The sequence below is a fragment of the Erpetoichthys calabaricus genome, chromosome 3 (genome assembly GCF_900747795.2).
Source record: "Erpetoichthys calabaricus chromosome 3, fErpCal1.3, whole genome shotgun sequence".
NCBI lineage: Eukaryota > Metazoa > Chordata > Cladistia > Polypteriformes > Polypteridae > Erpetoichthys > Erpetoichthys calabaricus.
Window position 1 is genome coordinate 174,688,429 of NC_041396.2, and position 19,089 is coordinate 174,707,517.

At 38.6% G+C, this 19,089-nt stretch overlaps 1 protein-coding gene across 2 annotated transcripts in view; it reads right to left on the bottom strand.

Annotated features, from left to right (window-relative positions):
- Positions 1 to 19,089, bottom strand: part of rragd (ras-related GTP binding D) — a 212,862-nt gene that overhangs the window by 77,401 nt on the left and 116,372 nt on the right. For both annotated transcript variants that reach the window (XM_051924041.1, XM_028797542.2), the window contains exon 2: positions 5,310 to 5,605. In XM_051924041.1, coding sequence (XP_051780001.1) covers positions 5,310 to 5,552 — 243 coding nt within the window. In that variant the 5' untranslated portion in view covers positions 5,553 to 5,605. The remainder of the gene's footprint in view (positions 1 to 5,309; positions 5,606 to 19,089) is intronic.

A 19,089-nucleotide genomic window follows, 5' to 3' on the forward strand; every position in this document is an offset into this window, starting at 1 on the left:
CTATTTGTCCTCTTCCATGTCATGCACTATCCTACTGGCCTGCTGAGTGTAATACATCCAACAAGTACTCGAGGAACGGTAAAGTAGCTTTACCACCTTTGCGGGAGCCACCTATGTCTTTACAACAGCTTCTTACACAGCAAACATAAGAAGCTAAAAATTATCGTGAACACATTCGAGAATACAACTCTTCTCTAGTGTTTGCTTCCATGGGTGCACAGATAACTCCTGTAAACAGATTTCCACGCTCAATATGAATTGCGATCCTATGGTTTACCCACTTTTATTACCTTATGGAGACATTGGCTGGCACAAAGATTTACATGTTCCCGATAAAAGAACCGCCAAGCAAATAAGGCTTACTCAATGCCAATTTTACAGGTACAGATTAGCAATGAGGAATACATTTAGTATTTTGCACTCCAGCAGCAAACTATTCCAACAGTACGTCGTAGATGCGTATGTTAAAACAGAGGGTGCATGTCTCAACTAACTCAGATTACATCAACAAGATCTGCGCGTGGAACAATACAAAGGATTTTCAGATGCACTGCAAGCAAACGCTGAAAATAATGTACGTGTAGGCAAAATGATCATATTACCATCCACATTTCCAGGAAGTCCAAGATACATGCAACAAAACTATCAGGATGCCATGGCCATAGTACGTAAATTCGGAAAACCTGATTTATTTATCACTTTCACATGTAATCCTGCTTGGCCGGAAATTCTACATGCACACTGCGTCTTTCAAGAAGTATTTATTTCTTCTTGATTTCTGAATTCCTTTCTCACCGTTTTCCGTTCCTATTCTTACACCGCCGTATGCCAAGGCGGGCGTCGGCTAGTAGGAAATATTAGGGTTAAATTTAGTCTAGACCAGCTCTGATTAAAGCACAAATGTGAAAGATTGCTGGGATCTGAATAAATTGCAGCTAATTCCTCAAGTACACTATAAATTCAATCTTGTCATTGGGATGTTTTAAAAAGAAAAGATTTTTAATTTCCTATCTACACATTAACAAGAGAACAAATGACAATGTATGACATGTCACCATGTAGTGGACTGGAGTCTTTGCTAACACTTATCATGTACAAGGCAGGGACAGTCCTAGATGGAATGCTGGCTCACTACACGTCACACTCACCCCATCAGGGCCAACTGAGAATAATCATTTCACCTAACATGAATGTGTCTGGGATGATAAAACAATCTATACATGGGAGGGAGAAAATACACACAGACAAGGGCAACATGTGCAAACTTTAGATGGAGAGTAAGTAACTGAGCTGTGAGGTAGTGGTGCTAACCACTGTGACAGCCATCCTGCCTGGTTTAGTAATGGTGTGTTAAATTACATTTTTAAGAAAGTAGGGTGACATTTTATATAATGACTTGCTAGCTTCTGTTTCTATTTCAAAACATCCCCATATACATTAACAAATATTTTTTTAAGAAATTAGATTCAATCATAACCATATTTATTTGAAATTCGAAATATCTGTGCATCCAAAGGGCAACCCTACAACAACTTAAATCAGAAGTCTGCATGGCTAAACCTAATTTTCAGTTTTATTATTGGGCAGCAAACATACAAGCTATAAAAACCTGGACACTGACACAAATAGGTGAACACACACAAGCTTGGTCTGCAACAGAAATGACATCGTGCAGTACTTCCTTATATTCCCTGCTTTGTACACCAGCAAATACAAATTATCATCAATATACTGTGAAGGACAGCCGGGTCCCATGCCCGGCAGGGACGCCCCTGCTGCATCTGTTCCGGGGGAGCCACCATAGGCAGCTCAATACCTCCCCCGGGACGCTTGGTGGCAGTCTCCCTGGCAGACGGTGATCCCCCAGCCTAGCACATGGCTCCATGGGAGATGGAGTCCTCCACTGCCTGGTTGGGGGCTCGGATGGCCGCTAGGGGGAGCTGCATGGAGTCTGCAGCCCGGCTGGTTGAATCTTCAGCCCCACCCAGAAGTGCAATTAGAACCAGGTGGTCAAGCACCTGGAATGCTTCCGGGTGGGTTATAAAAAGGGCCAGCCACCACCACTCAGGGAGCCAGGGTTGGGAGGAGGAGGAGGACTACGCTTGCGGAGGAGTGGTGGGAGAGAAAGAATTGTTGGTGTGTGGAAAAGAGTGCTTGTGGGACTGTGTATTGCCTGTGGGTCACAGGGAAGACGTGTGCCCACAGGTGAAGAAGAAAATAAAAGTCCTTGTGTTTTATACATGCCTCTGTGTCCTTCTGTGCTGGGCCAGCTGCCTATATAGCGCCTTTTCTACAATACTAACAACCCTTGTTAGTTAGTAATTGTCCTTCATTCACTCAGAATATGGAACGAATGTAGGAAGAACTTCAAGATAGAGAATATTTTATCTGTGGCTCCTCTACATGATAACCACCTATTTCCGCCCTCTCAAACTTACACAGTTTTTAATGTTTGGAAAACGTATGGGATTAAATTATTTAGAGATCTGTATATAAATTATGTCTTTGCATCCTGTGAACAATTACACTCTAAATTTAGTTTCCCATCAACACAATTTTTCCAATATCTCCAAATTAGAAACTGCTAAACAAAATCTGCTCAATTTTCCTCACCTCCCACCTATTTCTATTCCAGAAGAGATATGGATCAGTCTTGAAGGCTCAGGAAGCATTTCTATAATATACAAAACCATTTTAAAGTCCCTTTCTTTTAAAGATCCCAAAGTACAGTGGGAAAAGGATCTCTCACTCAACATTTCAGAAAAGGAGTGTAAGGGATCCATGCAAAGAACTCACTCTAGCTCCATATGCACAAAGCATTCAATTATTCAACTTAAACTTTTTTAATCAAGCACATCTGTCCAAAATGTTTCCAGGGCAAGATCCAACCTATGAACGTTGCAGTCAAGCTCTAGATTCACTAGGTCACATGTTTTGAGTGTGCACCAAATTAACATCATTCTGGACCAAAATTTTTAAATGCCTCTCAGATAGCCTCGAAGTCACAATCTCTCCTAATCCGCTAACAGCTGTGTTTGGGCTTAAAGTGGAGAAGGACAAACAAACTCTAATTGCCTTTACTGCACTATTGGCACGTAGACCTATCTTGCTTAACTGGAAGAATCCTAACTCACCTCTTTTAAGTCAGTGGGTAACTGATGTTACATACTATTTGAAATTGGAAAAAATCAAATTCTCTCTTAGAGGATCTGTGCAGAACTTTTTTAAAAACCTGGCAGGATCTAATCAATAACATTTTAGAATAAGCACTTAATTGGGGAGAAAGACTCCTTTCCCTCTATACTTCTCTCAAAGGTTTTACTCTGGCTGTTGGCCTTTCTCTCTTTCTCATGGGTGGGGATTGAATTGAATTTAGTTTTGTTATAGTTTGACTTGATTGTATGGAATGTTATTTGCTTTAAATAAATTCAATAAAAGTTAAACAAAAAAATGCATAATTACTTCGTAAACATTTAAAATGGCGCTGTGTCATTTTACTTTTTTCTTCCAGCTTTTAATGCTCATTACTTAATAAGGGAAAAAAACTAGCAACAAAGATTAGGGAACCTGCAACTCAGCAACAACATCACATTACATTGTTGAGGAATGCCTAATTGTACATTGAGATACAAATTCAACAAATATATATAACCTGTTCTACTCTGTCATCTATAAATGCAGACAATGCACAACACCTATGTGCGTATTATGTGATGGAAAAATGCAGTTTTATATCCCACACTGCACTGTAAAATTTAGTATATAATGCAATATACCCAATCAAAATTTCAGACCACTCTGACCAGTAATTGAAAGGATAAATTATTCTGACATTTTCAAAACTAGTTTGTGTGCCGAGTGGTTTACTTTATCATTGCCTTCAATGAAAAAAGAACTGCCTGCGGATCAAATTTCAGTCCATTATCATATATGAATTCCAAAAAAATGAAAGAAGACATTTTTAAACACATTTTCATCCAACTGGGAAAGTAATAAAATGAGTAACTTACTACATGCCACATAGTGAGTCAAAAGTGGAGAATGACCTGGCAACCTAAGCTGAACTACCTGAAAGTTAGCCTTAACAACAAATTTCTAGACTTTTCTGGAATAGAAAGATAGTTAATGAATAACTTAATGCAGGATCTAGGCACATCCAGAACCATGACCGACAATTTAGAACAGTTAATCCTAACTAACATGCAGTGTGTTTACATGCACATACAAAAAACAGGGATAAGGTGAGTAACTTGGTTAAGGGTGAAATCTGTTTTTATAAAAACCTCTGTTTGCACGTGCAAGTGCACAAAAAAAGAGTTAAACAGTATCACCAGCCACCATGAGTCTGAAAACAGGCATAAAGCTTTTGATAATTTTTTCTTGTTTTATAAATATGTTTAGTCCTTCATGTGCTCTGAAGTAAGTAACATTCACGCAGTTTTTACATCCTCGATGTGAGCCACCAGTGGCCATTGTGTCACAAGATCACACTGTTTCAACATATCTATAGCAAATAGCAAAAAAAAGACCCTTTATTAATTTATTTCTGTTACAGGATTGCATGCGGCACACTCTTCTGCTTGGATGTGTGATTGAGCCCTGCAAAGGAGTGACGCTCTAGTACGTTTGCTTCTTGCATTATAGCAAGTGCTGCCGGGATAATAATAATAACTCAGGTATTCTTACTTCAATAAAATAAATATTGAATGAGGTTATTCATTACTTTAAAAAGTAATTGGACTATTTAATGCAAGTTACTTTTAACATGTTTACCCTACTATTCCAGAGATTGTGTTGCTGACCATAGCACTATACACTCAGCTCATTAGCAGAAATTTAGCTATATCTGAAATATTGAGACAGATTTAGTTTAACCACAAGAAGGAATAAAGCAATCACATGAGTATTTACCTCAGGAAATGTATCTTGCGGACACTTCTACTTGAGGCTGCTGAAAGCATATGCAAAGCTAAGCAGGCAAACAGAGTGCAACTAACATGTGCAGACTACAAAATCTTTAACTGTAACCTGGTTTAAGGTTTACACTGCCAAATAACTGGATACTTGCATAGAAATGTACATGTGTGAACCAGAATACGAGTTTATGTAGCATTTTAGAAACCTGGTTTCTGTGAATAACTAGGTTGTCAAAGCAAATGTAAGTATACTGATGGATGTATCTAACCTCTTAATCAGGTTTTACCAATTTAAATATTTTACTCTTTTCACTACGTATAGTACAATAACTTACAGTTTATGTGGTTTATATAGTATTCCTAGTAGAAAAAACACAAGGCAACCTTATTCACCTGAGAATCGATGACAAATATAAGAGCCCCAGTGCCTCTGAAGATCATCTCATAGTCAAAAGTTGGATCAAAGAAATCAATCTGCCCTGGAAAGTCCCAGATTTGAAAGTTGACAAATGAACTGTTAGAGACGTCTTCTCTGCAGATCTTATTGGTACTCTCCAGGAAAAGAGTTTCATTGGGTGACATCTTGTGAAAAACTACTTTCTGTATGGAGGACTTGCCACTTCGCCGCAGGCCCATCAACAAGATTCTTGGCTTTACTTCAGCGCTAAAAGGATCGCTGAACCCTAAAACTGAAACAAGCAAGCAAGCTTTAGGATTTATTGGGCTAATTTGTAAGACACTTTCTGATTTGTTGGTATACTGTGCCATGAACCATGCAACAACAACCATTTTTCACATGGCCTCAATTAGATGCAGGCAGACAAACACACTCAAACAATTGTGTACTATAAACCATACATATTGCGCTATTTATAATATTAGAAACATTTATCTTTAAACTCCTGTTTTAAATAATTCATTATAAATGTTCATTATATATCCTCCTTATTTTTATACTGGTATCATCAGATATGTTACATTCTTGTGTGTATCAGTACTTTTTTGTAGCTTTACCCCATAGCACCACAAACTATTTCAATCCAGACCACAGAAAAGACTAGCTGCTCAAGACCATGAAGAGCCCATGGTTCTCGATTTCTCTCCCCAAAACAAATTCTATTTAAAAGTGTTTTTATTCAGAACCTAAAGCTGTTTTATATGATACAGAATAATAAGAATATAATTAAACTGTCTACTGTGGTTTAATTATAACAGGCTCTGGGTATATAAACAAAACTACACCATATAAACAGTAAGGGAGATACAGGATGGGTGGCACCGCAGGTCTTGTTAGTTGTTATCATTCCTTTTATTTACATCCATTGATGCAATAAAGTGACCCTCATCCATTTTCAAACTTTGTGAATAGAAGGTAAAAAAATATTCCATGTGTTATGTTATCAGGCTATATGGTTGTTTAAACAATATATCTGTTTCTCATTCCAGCTTAACAGGGAGCAGTAAAACCACCAACAGCCATTAAACATGAAAGAAGAAGAATAAGTAATAGCACAGAGGAAGCAAAGAGCAGTCAGATCTAACCTGCTCATATGGCAGCTACAATGTAAGACCAGTTATAACAATACACAAAGAGCCTATGTTACCTCACAATCTCCATTCCTAGTCCGATGTTTATTTTAATAGTATCAGACATGGGATACTCTGTACCTTACTTCAGTGGCAGGGGAAACAACAGTGTTCAGCATGTAGGGATGCCACCATACCTGGAGGTAATAATGTTGGTAGCTACTCAGTTTATAAATTGTGTTTTATTTTAACTTCTCCTGGTTAGATTACTTTTGTATGTGACCTTTAACGAGGCTATGAGAGTGAAAGCAAGCTCCACTTTGGATACTATATCTATACTAATAAAAGGCAAAGCCCTCACTGACTGACTCACTGACTGACTGACTGACTGACTCACTCACTCATCACTAATTCTCCAACTTCCCGTGTAGGTAGAAGGCTGAAATTTGGCAGGCTCATTCCTTACAGCTTACTTACAAAAGTTAGGCAGGTTTCATTTCGAAATTCTACACGTAATGGTCATAACTGGAACCTGTTTTTTGTCCATATACTCTAATGGAGGAGGCGGAGTCATGTATCGCGTCATCACGCCTCCTACGTAATCACGTGAACTAAAAACAAGGAAGAGATTTACAGCACGAGTCAAACGCGGGAACGAAGGTAAATGACGTTAATTTTTGAGTGTGTTTTAATACTGTGTAAGCATACATATTAACACATGTGCAATTAAACGTGTGCATTTACGGGGTGATTTCTCAGGCTTAAAAGCTCGCCTTTTATTAAAAAAATAAATGCAAACTGTTTTCATTCTGAAGGGCACAAACCACGTTGGATTTCAGCCATTAAACAAGCAAAAATGTCGGTACACCAGATAAATAAGCGCAACATATTATCAGTTGTATTGTATGCTTACAATACATATAGAAATGTGTTAATCGTTAACTAATATTATGGGATGGTGTTTTTCGACTCGTGCCTTGATTTAAACGATTGCATGTCTTGGTGGGTTTGCGTAGCCTATTGTCAATATCTTTACAGCTCTTTTTAAGACTTAATTTAAAAAGGTTTTCTTTTCTTCTTAATAAAAATTTAAAAGCAGTACTTCACCGGTGCGAAGCGCTCACTTCACTCCCTTACAGGAATCGAACCTCGGACGTCGGCACTAGAGGCGAAGCCCCTAAAATTGCGCCATGGCGTGTGGTTCGTTTATTTGACAGCATGTAGATCGGGGTAATTACATTCACGGCATTCGTAGTCTGATTCACAATCTGATTGTATGGGTGGTTACCTACCAGGTAACGCTTATGGTTAGCCAGCAAGTCAGCTCGAAGTGATCACTCGAGTAAAGGCAGCTTCACAAAAAAACAGATCCTTAACAAATTGTTATTGGTATATTTTCTCTCAATTTAAAAAGGTTTTCTTTTCTTCTTAATAAAAATTTAAAAGCAGTACTTCGCCGGAGCGAAGCGCGGGGATTTGAGCGACTGACGCATACAGACATATTCATGAGTGCAGGTACTTCAGAAAGAAAGCACCGTGTAAACCTAAAGTTTAAATTAAGTTCATAGACCTACAAAAGGTTGCCACTGATTTCAGGCAAGATTGCTTTTCTCCTGTACAACTATACGTTGCATTCTCAAGAGTGTGCTTGCACGGCTTGGTCACATTACAACCGGAGTGCTGAACTGACAACGTGGTATACAAACAGAACTATAACTATCGTAAAAAAAGAAAAAAAAAAAAAGCGAAGAACCCTTGCATTTAATAAAAAGGCTCTTTCCTTGGCGTTCGTTTATTATAAAACAGCAGAAAAGCTGTGTTAAGGCTGCTTCACAAAAAAACAGATCCTTTATATCGATATAGATATATATATATGTATGTATGTCTATATATATATATATATATATATATATATGTAAGCTTATAAGTACTGCCTTACTTCTCTTTAAGAAAGGAAGATCTAATGATACTTGATTTAAACGATTCCATGTCTTTGTGGGTTTGCGTAGCTTATTGTCAATATCTTTACACCTGTTTTTAAGACTTATTGACTGAAACGGGCTTTCACGAAAAAAGTTAGGGCTTTGCTACAGGATACACCCTCCACAAGTTAAGGAAGTAAAAATAAAAGTATATATTTCTGTTTTATTTAATCCTTTTAAGTTCGTATGCATAGCCCCATTTGGCTGTTTTATTTTTTTTTTTCTTTCTTCAGTAACATTTAATCTCCTTAAAGAAAAAGAACATATGCATTTTACTTTTTTTGTATCTCTTTAGTAATATTTTAGTGTAAAAGGATAACCAGTATTTAAACCTTTTATGTTACTTTATAAAGTTATTTTACACAATGTTGAAAAATTAATAAGAAAGCTACATATTTTGGCAGCTGCTGCTTTAATTTTCAATGAAATGAAAAAAGCTCTCCAAGAGAAAACCTCAATGAAGAAGAAACAGTTTGCACAATCTAAAAAGGAGAAACCCTCATTTATAAAGGTTTGCTGCAGATGACTTAACTGAAAATAAATGAATAGTTCCTATGTGTATAATACATATTTATCTATTTGACTTATGCCTTTATTCCAGCAACTTGCAACATCTGAGGTACAATTTGTTACATTACTTTTGTTTTTTGCAGCACAGGCAGGTGAAGTGACTTCCTCAGGGTCACACAGTGGTGTCAGTACCAGGATTTGAACTGACAAGCTCCGGGTTTGCTGAAATATTACTGAAGAAAGAAAAAAAACGAAAACAGGCAAATAGGGCTATGCATACAAATGTCCATCCATCCATTATCCAACCCGGTATATCCTAAATATAGGAGCCAATCCCTGCCAACACAGGGCACAAGGCAGGAAACAAACCCCGGGCAAGGTGCCAGCCCACCGCAGGGCACACACACCCACACACCACGGACAATTTAGAATCGCCAATGCACCTAACCTGCATGTCTTTGGACTGTGGGAGGAAACTGGAGTACCCGGAGGAAACCCAGACAGACACAGGGAGAACATTCAAACTCCACGCAGGGAAGCAAACCCGGGTCTCCTAACTGGCACCTTTCACTGCGCCACCATGCCGCCCGCATACAAACTTAAAAGGTTTAAATAAAACAGAAATATATACCTTTATTTTTACTTCCTTAACTTGTGGAGGGTGTATCCTGTAGCAAAGCCCTAAGTTTTTTCATGAAAGCCCCTTTCAGTCAATAAGCCTTAAAAACAGGTGTAAAGCTAAACTTGCAGCACCGCTATTCAATTACACTTGCCTAACGCCACTCCTAAGGGGAGATACTGTGGGATCTGGGCATCCGTCAAAGCACCAATCACAGGCCCGATTAGAAAGCGGGAAGCTGTGATTTGTCGTCTCCCTCCCATGTAACAATCACAGCCCGTGTTACAATGCACTATGTATGTATGTATATATAAAGAGGATGGATGGATGGATGGATGGATGGATGTATATGTGTGTGTTTATGTATGTGTGTATATGTATGTGTATATATATGTTGATGTATATATATATATATATATATATATATATATGTATATATGTGTGGATGTGTATATGTATATACTATATATATATATATATATATATATATATATGTATATATGTATATATATGTATATGTTGATATGTGTATATATATATATATATATGTATATATGTGTGGATGTGTATATGTATATACTATATATATATATATATATATGTATATATGTATATATATGTATATGTAGATATGTGTATATATGTATATATGTATATGTATATATATGTTTACATAACCTCTTTAACACACTACTTCTCCGCTGCGAAGCGCGGGTATTTTGCTATATATAATGCAATAAACTGTAAAAGACACTAAGACAGCACAGTGACAACAACTACACATACACACACACACACACACATACATATATATAAATAAAAGCAGCTGTGCTGATACACATACAAATAAAAACAGCATCGCTCACATACATATAGCCAGTAAACAGTCTTATGTAAAAAATATAAATGTTTTTTTGTAGACAATGCAACACTAATAAACAGAGATGATGAGATATGCATTGTAATACATATTAACATATATAATATATAAATATTACACATTATAAAATGTACATTATGGCTCCTTGATGGTGCCATTGTCAATATAACATTACATATATTAATTTTGAGTAACAATGATCTACACTGATCAAAACAAAACTAAATACGAATTAGAAAAAGTACTAATTTAGCAAGTTTGCTTACTCGGGAAAATCTTCTTCTGAACTGCTGTCTTTGTTGGACAAAATCAGCCATGATAAATCAGAAGACCGGTGTAGAGCTGTTTCCGGTTTTAGTTCCATCTTGCATTTGCTTGGTCGGTGGGAGGGTTCATCACATTGACTGAAATCTATTGGTTGGGACCTTTTGATGGATGCACAATGCTTGGGTGTTCCTTATGCAGAATAATCATTCACAATCACAATTCACAATCAACTATGATTTTTTCCAAATTTTTTTGTGACAATTTATGAAACGCCACACATATGATTTCATACCAGATTAAAAGTCAACATTGCGTTATCAGTGCACACTCCCAACCTTTGATTACTAGGACTGTGAAGTTGACACTCGTTGCTTGTGTGGACGAAAAAGGCACACTGAAAAGCAGGCAGATAATATTTCTCAATTCTCTTTATTTATTCATTCGGAGTCACAGTAAGTAGAGATTCAAAAGAGCATAACTTATTGCCGCAAAGCTCAATTGAACCCCGAGAAAAAATTAGGAGGGGTTTTTATAATTCAGCATTTCATGATTAATAAGACAGAAAGAACATCCTTATCAAAACAGTAAAGTTAAACAATATGTCTGTTGAGCTAAGCATTATCTGTGTTTTCAAAGCTAAGCACAGGAGAGACGCCTTTGCATAAACTACATGTACTTTCTGCAGCCTTGTGACCTTGTCCCTGAAACATTCACTCTGAGAAAGGGAAAACAAGAAACAGCTTAGATTTTATTCATGTGGACACTATTTCTCCTGAACCCTGGAATAACATATTTTTGTTAGTTCATAAGCCAAAGCGTCTCTTACTGGCAAGTTAGAAAAATAGTTATTATAAAAATTCTAATTTACTAAACACACAAAATACATGGTGCTGAGGAGAACATTCTTCTTCTACACTTGCAAATGAGGTATTGTTTGGGTTTGAAGTGTTGCATAGTTTACCTGTTTAATGCAGCAAAACATTTTTAAATGATTGATCTCTCAGGGTATAAGGGGCTACAGTAAAGATTATCTGTTGTATACCATAGAAAAAAAAATTGGCATGTTACAAACACGATAGCAGCAAGGGGCAGCAAGGCTCTAAAAAGACAGAGAAAGAGAGAGAAAGGGACAGAGAGACTCGTCTGTATAATATGAAGTCCTTGCAGTTGCTGTTTAGAAGTCAGAAACCCCTTCAGTTGGGCAAAGGGAGTTTTCTTTAGCTCAACTGGTCAAGCATGTTCTGACTTGAAGGCCCATAGTTCTTGGCCAGCTTTTCCATGTGAGGACATGAAATGGAAAAGAGCAGGGCCCTGAGCGATTTTAAATCAATTGCAATGATTGAAAAAATACATAGGTATTAAATGATCAGTTAATAATTAATAATGCTTTCTTTTCACCTAATTCAGAGTCAGTCCCATAGCATAGTTCCCAAACCACAGGTCCCATCAATCTAACCTTTGTGCTCCCTGCTGCTTACATAGTGTGCTTTCCTGTGGCTTCTCATATTACAAGATAGACAGTGATTTATTTATTTATTTAGCCATTATTTCAGGGGTTTTCTAGATATCCTTGTAACATTCTCTTTCAGAGTCCCCATCTCTACACAGTTTATAGGCTTGCAAACCATAAAATTTGAAGTGAGATAAATGTAAAGTAATTGTAGGTGAGGCATATAATTTACTAGCATCCTAATTATGATTGCTTAGTGACTTGCACCTGTCACACACATGCGCATGGGAGGCAGTCAATGTGCTTAACTAAGGGTAAAATGCCAGGCCAAGGGTTGACAAAGTGCACTAATGTCTTTTCTCCTTCCACTGCAGATCACCAGAAGGAAAGACCACTTAAACTCCAACCAGGTTCCACTTCTGTCTCCAGACCACACCCTCCCACTGACCTCACTGCTGCCTGTTCCCCATTGCAACCCCAAACCTTTTTCTTCATCTCTTCTGCTTCTTTCTCACACCCCTAGCTGGTTGGATAACCTGTGGCTTTCAACAGCCCTGTCACTTGAAAAACCTGCCGCAAAAAATATTTTTGTAAAATAATAGCCTGCGTGTGCTATGAAGATGGCCTTAATGAAGAGTACAAAATAAAAATAAATTGTGCTGTTTTTCTTTTATAGCTGTTTCCCAATACTAGACTTCCATTTCTCTCTGCCAACCAGGAATGAATTTTTTTATTAGCATCAGTCATTTCAAAACATTTCAATAGCATACGTATACACCTTTCCACCAAACACTGTAAATATATATCCTTCTAACTCAATAAACATGATTTTTCAGTGAAGAGTCAAGAGGGACTGAAGTTTGTACATGGAGCATATGTTTTTTTTAGTATTGCAGTCATTGAAAACCCTTCTCTATTTGTATCCATTCTTTAAAAAAATTATTCTATTATACCAAAAGCTCACTATCCACATCAAAATGCTTGTATTTTGGATCTACATCCAAAAAAAAAATAATAAAAAAAGTGCATGTACACCAGTGAAAAAACTTGCTCACCTGTCCAGAAAAGGTGAAGAGCACACCACAGACTGTCTGGTCATAAGGCTGCATTCTGGTGCTTTCTAAAAAGTTTTTAGGTAATTAGTAACAAGTAGGTAATTCATGCTTTAAAAGCTTAATATTATGCTGATGCCACCCTGTTGGCCTGTACATGCAGTTGTTACCAAGTGTGTGGGCCTTTTTTTCTCCCACTGCCACCTTCTTCCAATGCCCAGTCTCCCCACCCCCATCCCTACTACATCAACAACTTCTACCATGTCAATTGGAATGGCCAGTGAAAAGTCCATCCCTGACCATAACTATGTGCTGTTCACAACTGAAAACCAAGTAAGGAGACAACTGAGGAAGCTACACATAGAAAAAGTCACGGAGCCATATGGAGTCAGTCCTCGAATTCTTAAGGTCTGTGCTAACTAAGTTTGTGGTATAGTGTCTGTCACCTGTTCAGTTTGTCCTTAAGGTTCCAGAAAGTGCACCTGCTGTGGAAAACATCTTGCATTGTTCCTGTTTCAAACAGGCAGGCACCTCTTCACCTAATGACTACAGACCAATAGCACTTACATTTCACATCATGAAGACCTTGGAGAGGGTGTTCCTGGACTATATGAGTCCTCCTCTGGTAGGCCACCTGGACCCACTGCAGTTTGACTACGGAATAAAGATTGAAGTGAAGGATGCAATTATCTCTCTGCTCAATAAGGCTTCTTCTCACCTGGACAATGCTGGCAGCACTGAGAGGATTAAGCTTTTTGATTTCTTCAGTGCCTTCAGTACCATCCAGCCATCCTTGTTAAGGGGTAAACTCAGAGATATGCAGGTGGATGAGCCTATGATGTCCTGGATTATGGACTATCTGTCAAGCAGACTGTAGTTCGTGAGGCTCAAGGACTGTGTTTTTGGTGCGGGTGGGCATCACTGGGACGCAACAAGGAACACTCCTGTCTCCTTTCCTTTTCACTTTGTACAATTCAGGCTATAAACGTAATAGCAGGTCATGTAACTTGCAGAAATTTTGCAAGCAAGATGATTCTGTACTTTATGGCATGTACTGATAAGGGGGATGAAACAGTGCACAGCAGTCAGGTGGAAAATTTTGTTTCTTGTTGTAAAGAGAATTGTCTGCAACTAAAAACATCAGCAAAACCAAGGAGCTGGTTATTGCCTTTCACCACACCAAACAGCCTCTATGTTCGGTCACTATTTTTGGAGTAGACTTAGAGGTGGTTCCACTCCTACTGTATAAGTACTTGGGGGTCCAGATTAATGACATGTTGGACTGGTCTCGCAATACAGAGGAACTATATAAGAACGGGAAGAGCAGGCACTTTTGTCTTAGAAGACAAACCTTACAATCTTTCTTTTTTGTGAGTAGTGACATCCTTCCCAAATTCTACAAATTAGTGATTGTTAGTGCAGTTTCTAAACTGTGGTGTGCTGGGCTGATAACATCACTTCAAGAGAGGCCCACCTAATCAACATGCTGATTAAAAAGGCAGACTCAGTTATGGGTTGCACTCTGATGTATTTTCTAAATTGCCTCCTATAAAGGACTAGCAAAATACCCCCACTTCGCAGCAGAGAAGTAGTGTGTTAAAGAAGTTACAAAAAAAGAAAAGGAAACATTTTAAAAATAACATAACATGATTGTCAATGTAATTGTTGTAGGCTTATTTTAGTATTGAGAGTGAATTTGATGATTGAAACGAAAAGGCAGGCGTCACCAGCAGGAAGACGTGAAGGAAGGCAAACAATAACAGTCTTGAAGCGGTGGAGTAAAGAAGAAGGGAGCAGTGAGCACAACAAACAGCTGAGGAAAGTAAGGAAACGAGTGAGGAGGCACATGAGCGCGGGATGTTGTTAATGTATAAAGGCAGGAGTCTACCACATGGTAGGTGCGCGGACAGCAGCCATGCGAAAAAGGAAGGGGGACCGGGGGCGGCCCTTGTGCGTCTCTGCCGTGAAAATAAATCATTTGTTAATGGAAATAAGGAATGAAACCGCCAAAAGGAGAGGTCAGTTTCTAAAGTTCCTTACAGCATAATGGTGAGAACTGCCAAAAAGAAGAGGTTATTTTCGAAAGTTCATTATGGGGAATGGTGTGAAATGAAACACACTTAACGTTTGTAAGTACAGTGTAAAGGATGACAATGGGAAATTAGGGCTACCTACGTATATTGAAAGTCGCAAAAATAGTGAGGAGGGGTTTCCCCTATTTATATATACAGTTTAGGGGGTACACTTGTTTCCCCCCCTTGGATGTTGCAATAGGACATGAAACATACCTAACTTTTGTAAGTACTCTGCAAGGAATGAGCATGCGAAATTTCAGCTACCCACCTATATGGAAAGTGGGAGAATTAGTGATGAGTCAGTGAGGGCTTTTCCTTTTACACAGTATGTACAGATTCTGTCAAATAGATTTACCAACAATACTACAGTACTCATGTATACTCTGCAGCTGAGCTGATTCATGTTTGGGATGTTTTAGGAAATGAAAGTGACCAGACGAAATACAGAATGCGATTAGGAAGAACATGTAAACACCACATTTAGAGAAACAAGTACAGGAATGGTCTTTAGTTGTATGAACACATTGTGCACTTGATATACTCTACATATACATGGGGTGGTGCAGTGATTAGCACCTCTGCTTCACTGATTCTAAGTTCGAATCACACATCAGATCATTGTCTGCATTGAGACTACATGTCCTGCCGTTTTCTTAATGGGTTTTTCTGTGGGTACTCTGGTTCTCCTCCCTCATGTCCAAAGCCACGCATATTACGTTGACTGGCAACTCTATATTGGCCCCTGTGTGAGTGAGTGTATGTGTGCACATGTGTCTGCCTTGCAAAAATTTTTCCTACGCAAGCCTGGAAAGAGACCTGCATAGGGCACTAGTCCATCGCAAAACTCACTCATGAACCCAACCACAGTCACACTCCACTGGGACATTTTGGAATTTTGAGATAGGCTATAAACAAACCCCAATATAATACTAAAATGAGCCAAGCTTTACACTGTGTATATGTGTATGTGTATATTGTATATAGGGTTGCTATGGCTATATGGCTATATGAACCCTGTTGGGTTACATGGGAGCCGATAGGGGGAGCTGTAGCGTACTATTTTGAGTTTCCACCACACATATAGTACTTCCAGATAATGCTGAAGAGCCACTTGAAGTGCTCCCAGGTGCAGCATAAAGGGAGCCACCTCACTTCACTCAGAGAGTAAGAGTCGGGACGGAAGAGTCAGGATGGAAGAGTCGGAAGATTTACGAAGCCTGCCAGTGGAGGAGTGGAGGCGGAAAGGAGAGGAAGAAGAAAGAGAAAAAAAAGTGCAGTGTACCATTTATGGTACAAGTATGTTGCAAAGACTGGTGCCTAGAGTCTAGTCTGTCCGTGTCGGGGTTGGGTGGCTGTTGTGTCCGCTGGTGGCCTATATATGTACCCAGTAACCCACAAAGGGAGGAAATGAATCACGTATCTTAAAATAGTTTTTTATTCCTAGGCTTTCGACAACCTACCAGATGTTATTATCAGAGGCAAATGATTAGACATACAGGAATCAAAGGAAATATATAGCAAATGAGGGAGTAGGCGTACAAGGGGGAGGTGGATCAATAAGGTGGGGCTCTGAGGGTGTTTTTCAGAAAGTCTCTTTCCTTCTTTTTAAGCCTGCATATGCTGGGTTCATGTCCAAATGTCAGCAAACAATCGACTCTAACCTGATCTCACGTACTACTTGGCACACTAAAACTATTTTAAGATACTTGATTCATTTTCTTCCTTTGTGGATTAGCTACAAATATGCAAACCGTATCACAGACCTTCACTTCAATATATATAATGCAATTCCATATATAAAATGCAAATTTGACTGACTCATTCTCTCACTCACTCATCAATAAAAACACTATTACCCGTTTTGTTAAAAAGCTGAAATTTATCAGGATTGAACATCTATGTCAGTAGGTATCTTCTAAGAAAAAAACATCAATTATTTACGGTTGAAAAAAAAAAAATAAAAAAGAAAAATTAAATACCCCAAAATCTCAAAAATGTCTTGACAGATTTGACTGAAGTTTGGTGTCACTATAGAAAAAAGAAAATTAGGCAACATGTTTTTTAGTTGTTGACATAATTTGTATTTGTCGATATATGTTAATGACATGATCTCAGCTGTGTTGAGAATGAAGAATGCGACAGAAGTGATTGACGGGCCAGGCGAATAGCACCAGTAATCAATTGGGTGGATGGATGACTGAAGACAGGGCAGGCGGTATCCTGGACAGGAAAAAAGAGACGTGTTCACATTGTGAAATGAAAAGTTCAGTGAAATGCAAGGAAGAAGCAAAGCTCAATGGCTAGCAAGCGCTGGGTTTTGCATTGACTACTGGCACTTTTAAATGTGTACCAGCTCTCATTTTGGTTATCCATTCCAATTCACAGCCCCTAGAGCACTGAATACCGAAAACTATCCCCACCCCCACCTCTACTCTTTGATCTTGGCACTTAAAACATTAAAGTAGAATCAGGCAGATGCAAGAGAAAAACACTTTCAAAAACTTTACCCGTGCAGGATCAACAGAAGACAATATCACATAACTCACATATCACATGCTGTTATGAAGCTTTAAAGCGAGCTCACTTACACATTATTTTATTCTCTGTCCTATGAAGACCCCTTGTGGCTTTGCTCCCTTCATTCAACTAAATGCTTCAGAGGAGGAGTTCTATTAGTTTTTAATCAGAAGGAATTGTTTCTGGAGCAAAACAACTAAGAAGTTGTCAAGTTTTCTGTGTGTCTGAGTTAAAGCTCCAATACTGTTCCTTCATGTGCCAGAATAAAAGTCTCCTTGCCCAGTTCCATCCTGGCTGTCTTTTTGTACAGCTCAGAAGCCCAAAAGTGACAGTATACATCTGCAGACATTAAAAGGGAACTGCATACAACTGATGAAAACCACTAAAAAATACTCTACTTGAGTAAATGGCATAAACAGATGAAAATTGTAAACATCTAATAATCCATCCATCCATTTTCCAACCCGCTGAATCCGAACACAGGGTCACGGGGGTCCGCCAGAGCCAATCCCAGCCAACACAGGGCACAAGGCAGGGAACCAATCCCGGGCAGGGTGCCAACCCACCGCAGGACACACACAAACACACCCACACACCAAGCACACACTAGGGCCAATTTAGAATCGCCAATCCACCTAACCTGCATGTCTTTGGACCGTGGGAGGAAACCAGAGCGCCCGGAGGAAACCCATGCAGACACGGGGAGAACATGCAAACTCCACGCAGGGAGGACCCGGGAAGCGAACCCAGGTCCCCAGATCTCCCAACTGCGAAGCAGCAGCGCTACCCACTGCGCCACCGTGCCGGCCAACATCTAATAATGACAACAATATATGCTCAGATTTCACATTATTCTTACTGATGTCCTGTTTCAATTCAAAAGAATAAACTTTACATATATACACTGAGATTAAATATTGTTGGATATATTGCATTTTTTTTTACATTTTATTTGTTTGTTTTAAATAAAGAGCTAAAAGCAGCAATAACAGTCTATTACATTTCTGAGAATTTTGGAAGGATTATGGCTTACCTTCATATAGTTCCTTTCTATAAGGAACACAACTCAAAATTTCTTACAGAAGCAAAAATTGTTTCTATACTTATTGGTTCATTGACAAGTTAGCTAACATGCTCAGGGTCAGACAGTAAATCAACAGTAGAAAATAAACTCCCAGCCATGTAGTCTGCACTTCAGTGCCTTAGCCTTTACGCTATGCAGGCAATGTTCTTTTGCATTGTTAAAATGGCGTAAAGCTAAAAACTTTAAAAGTAACTACATTTTTCTATTCAT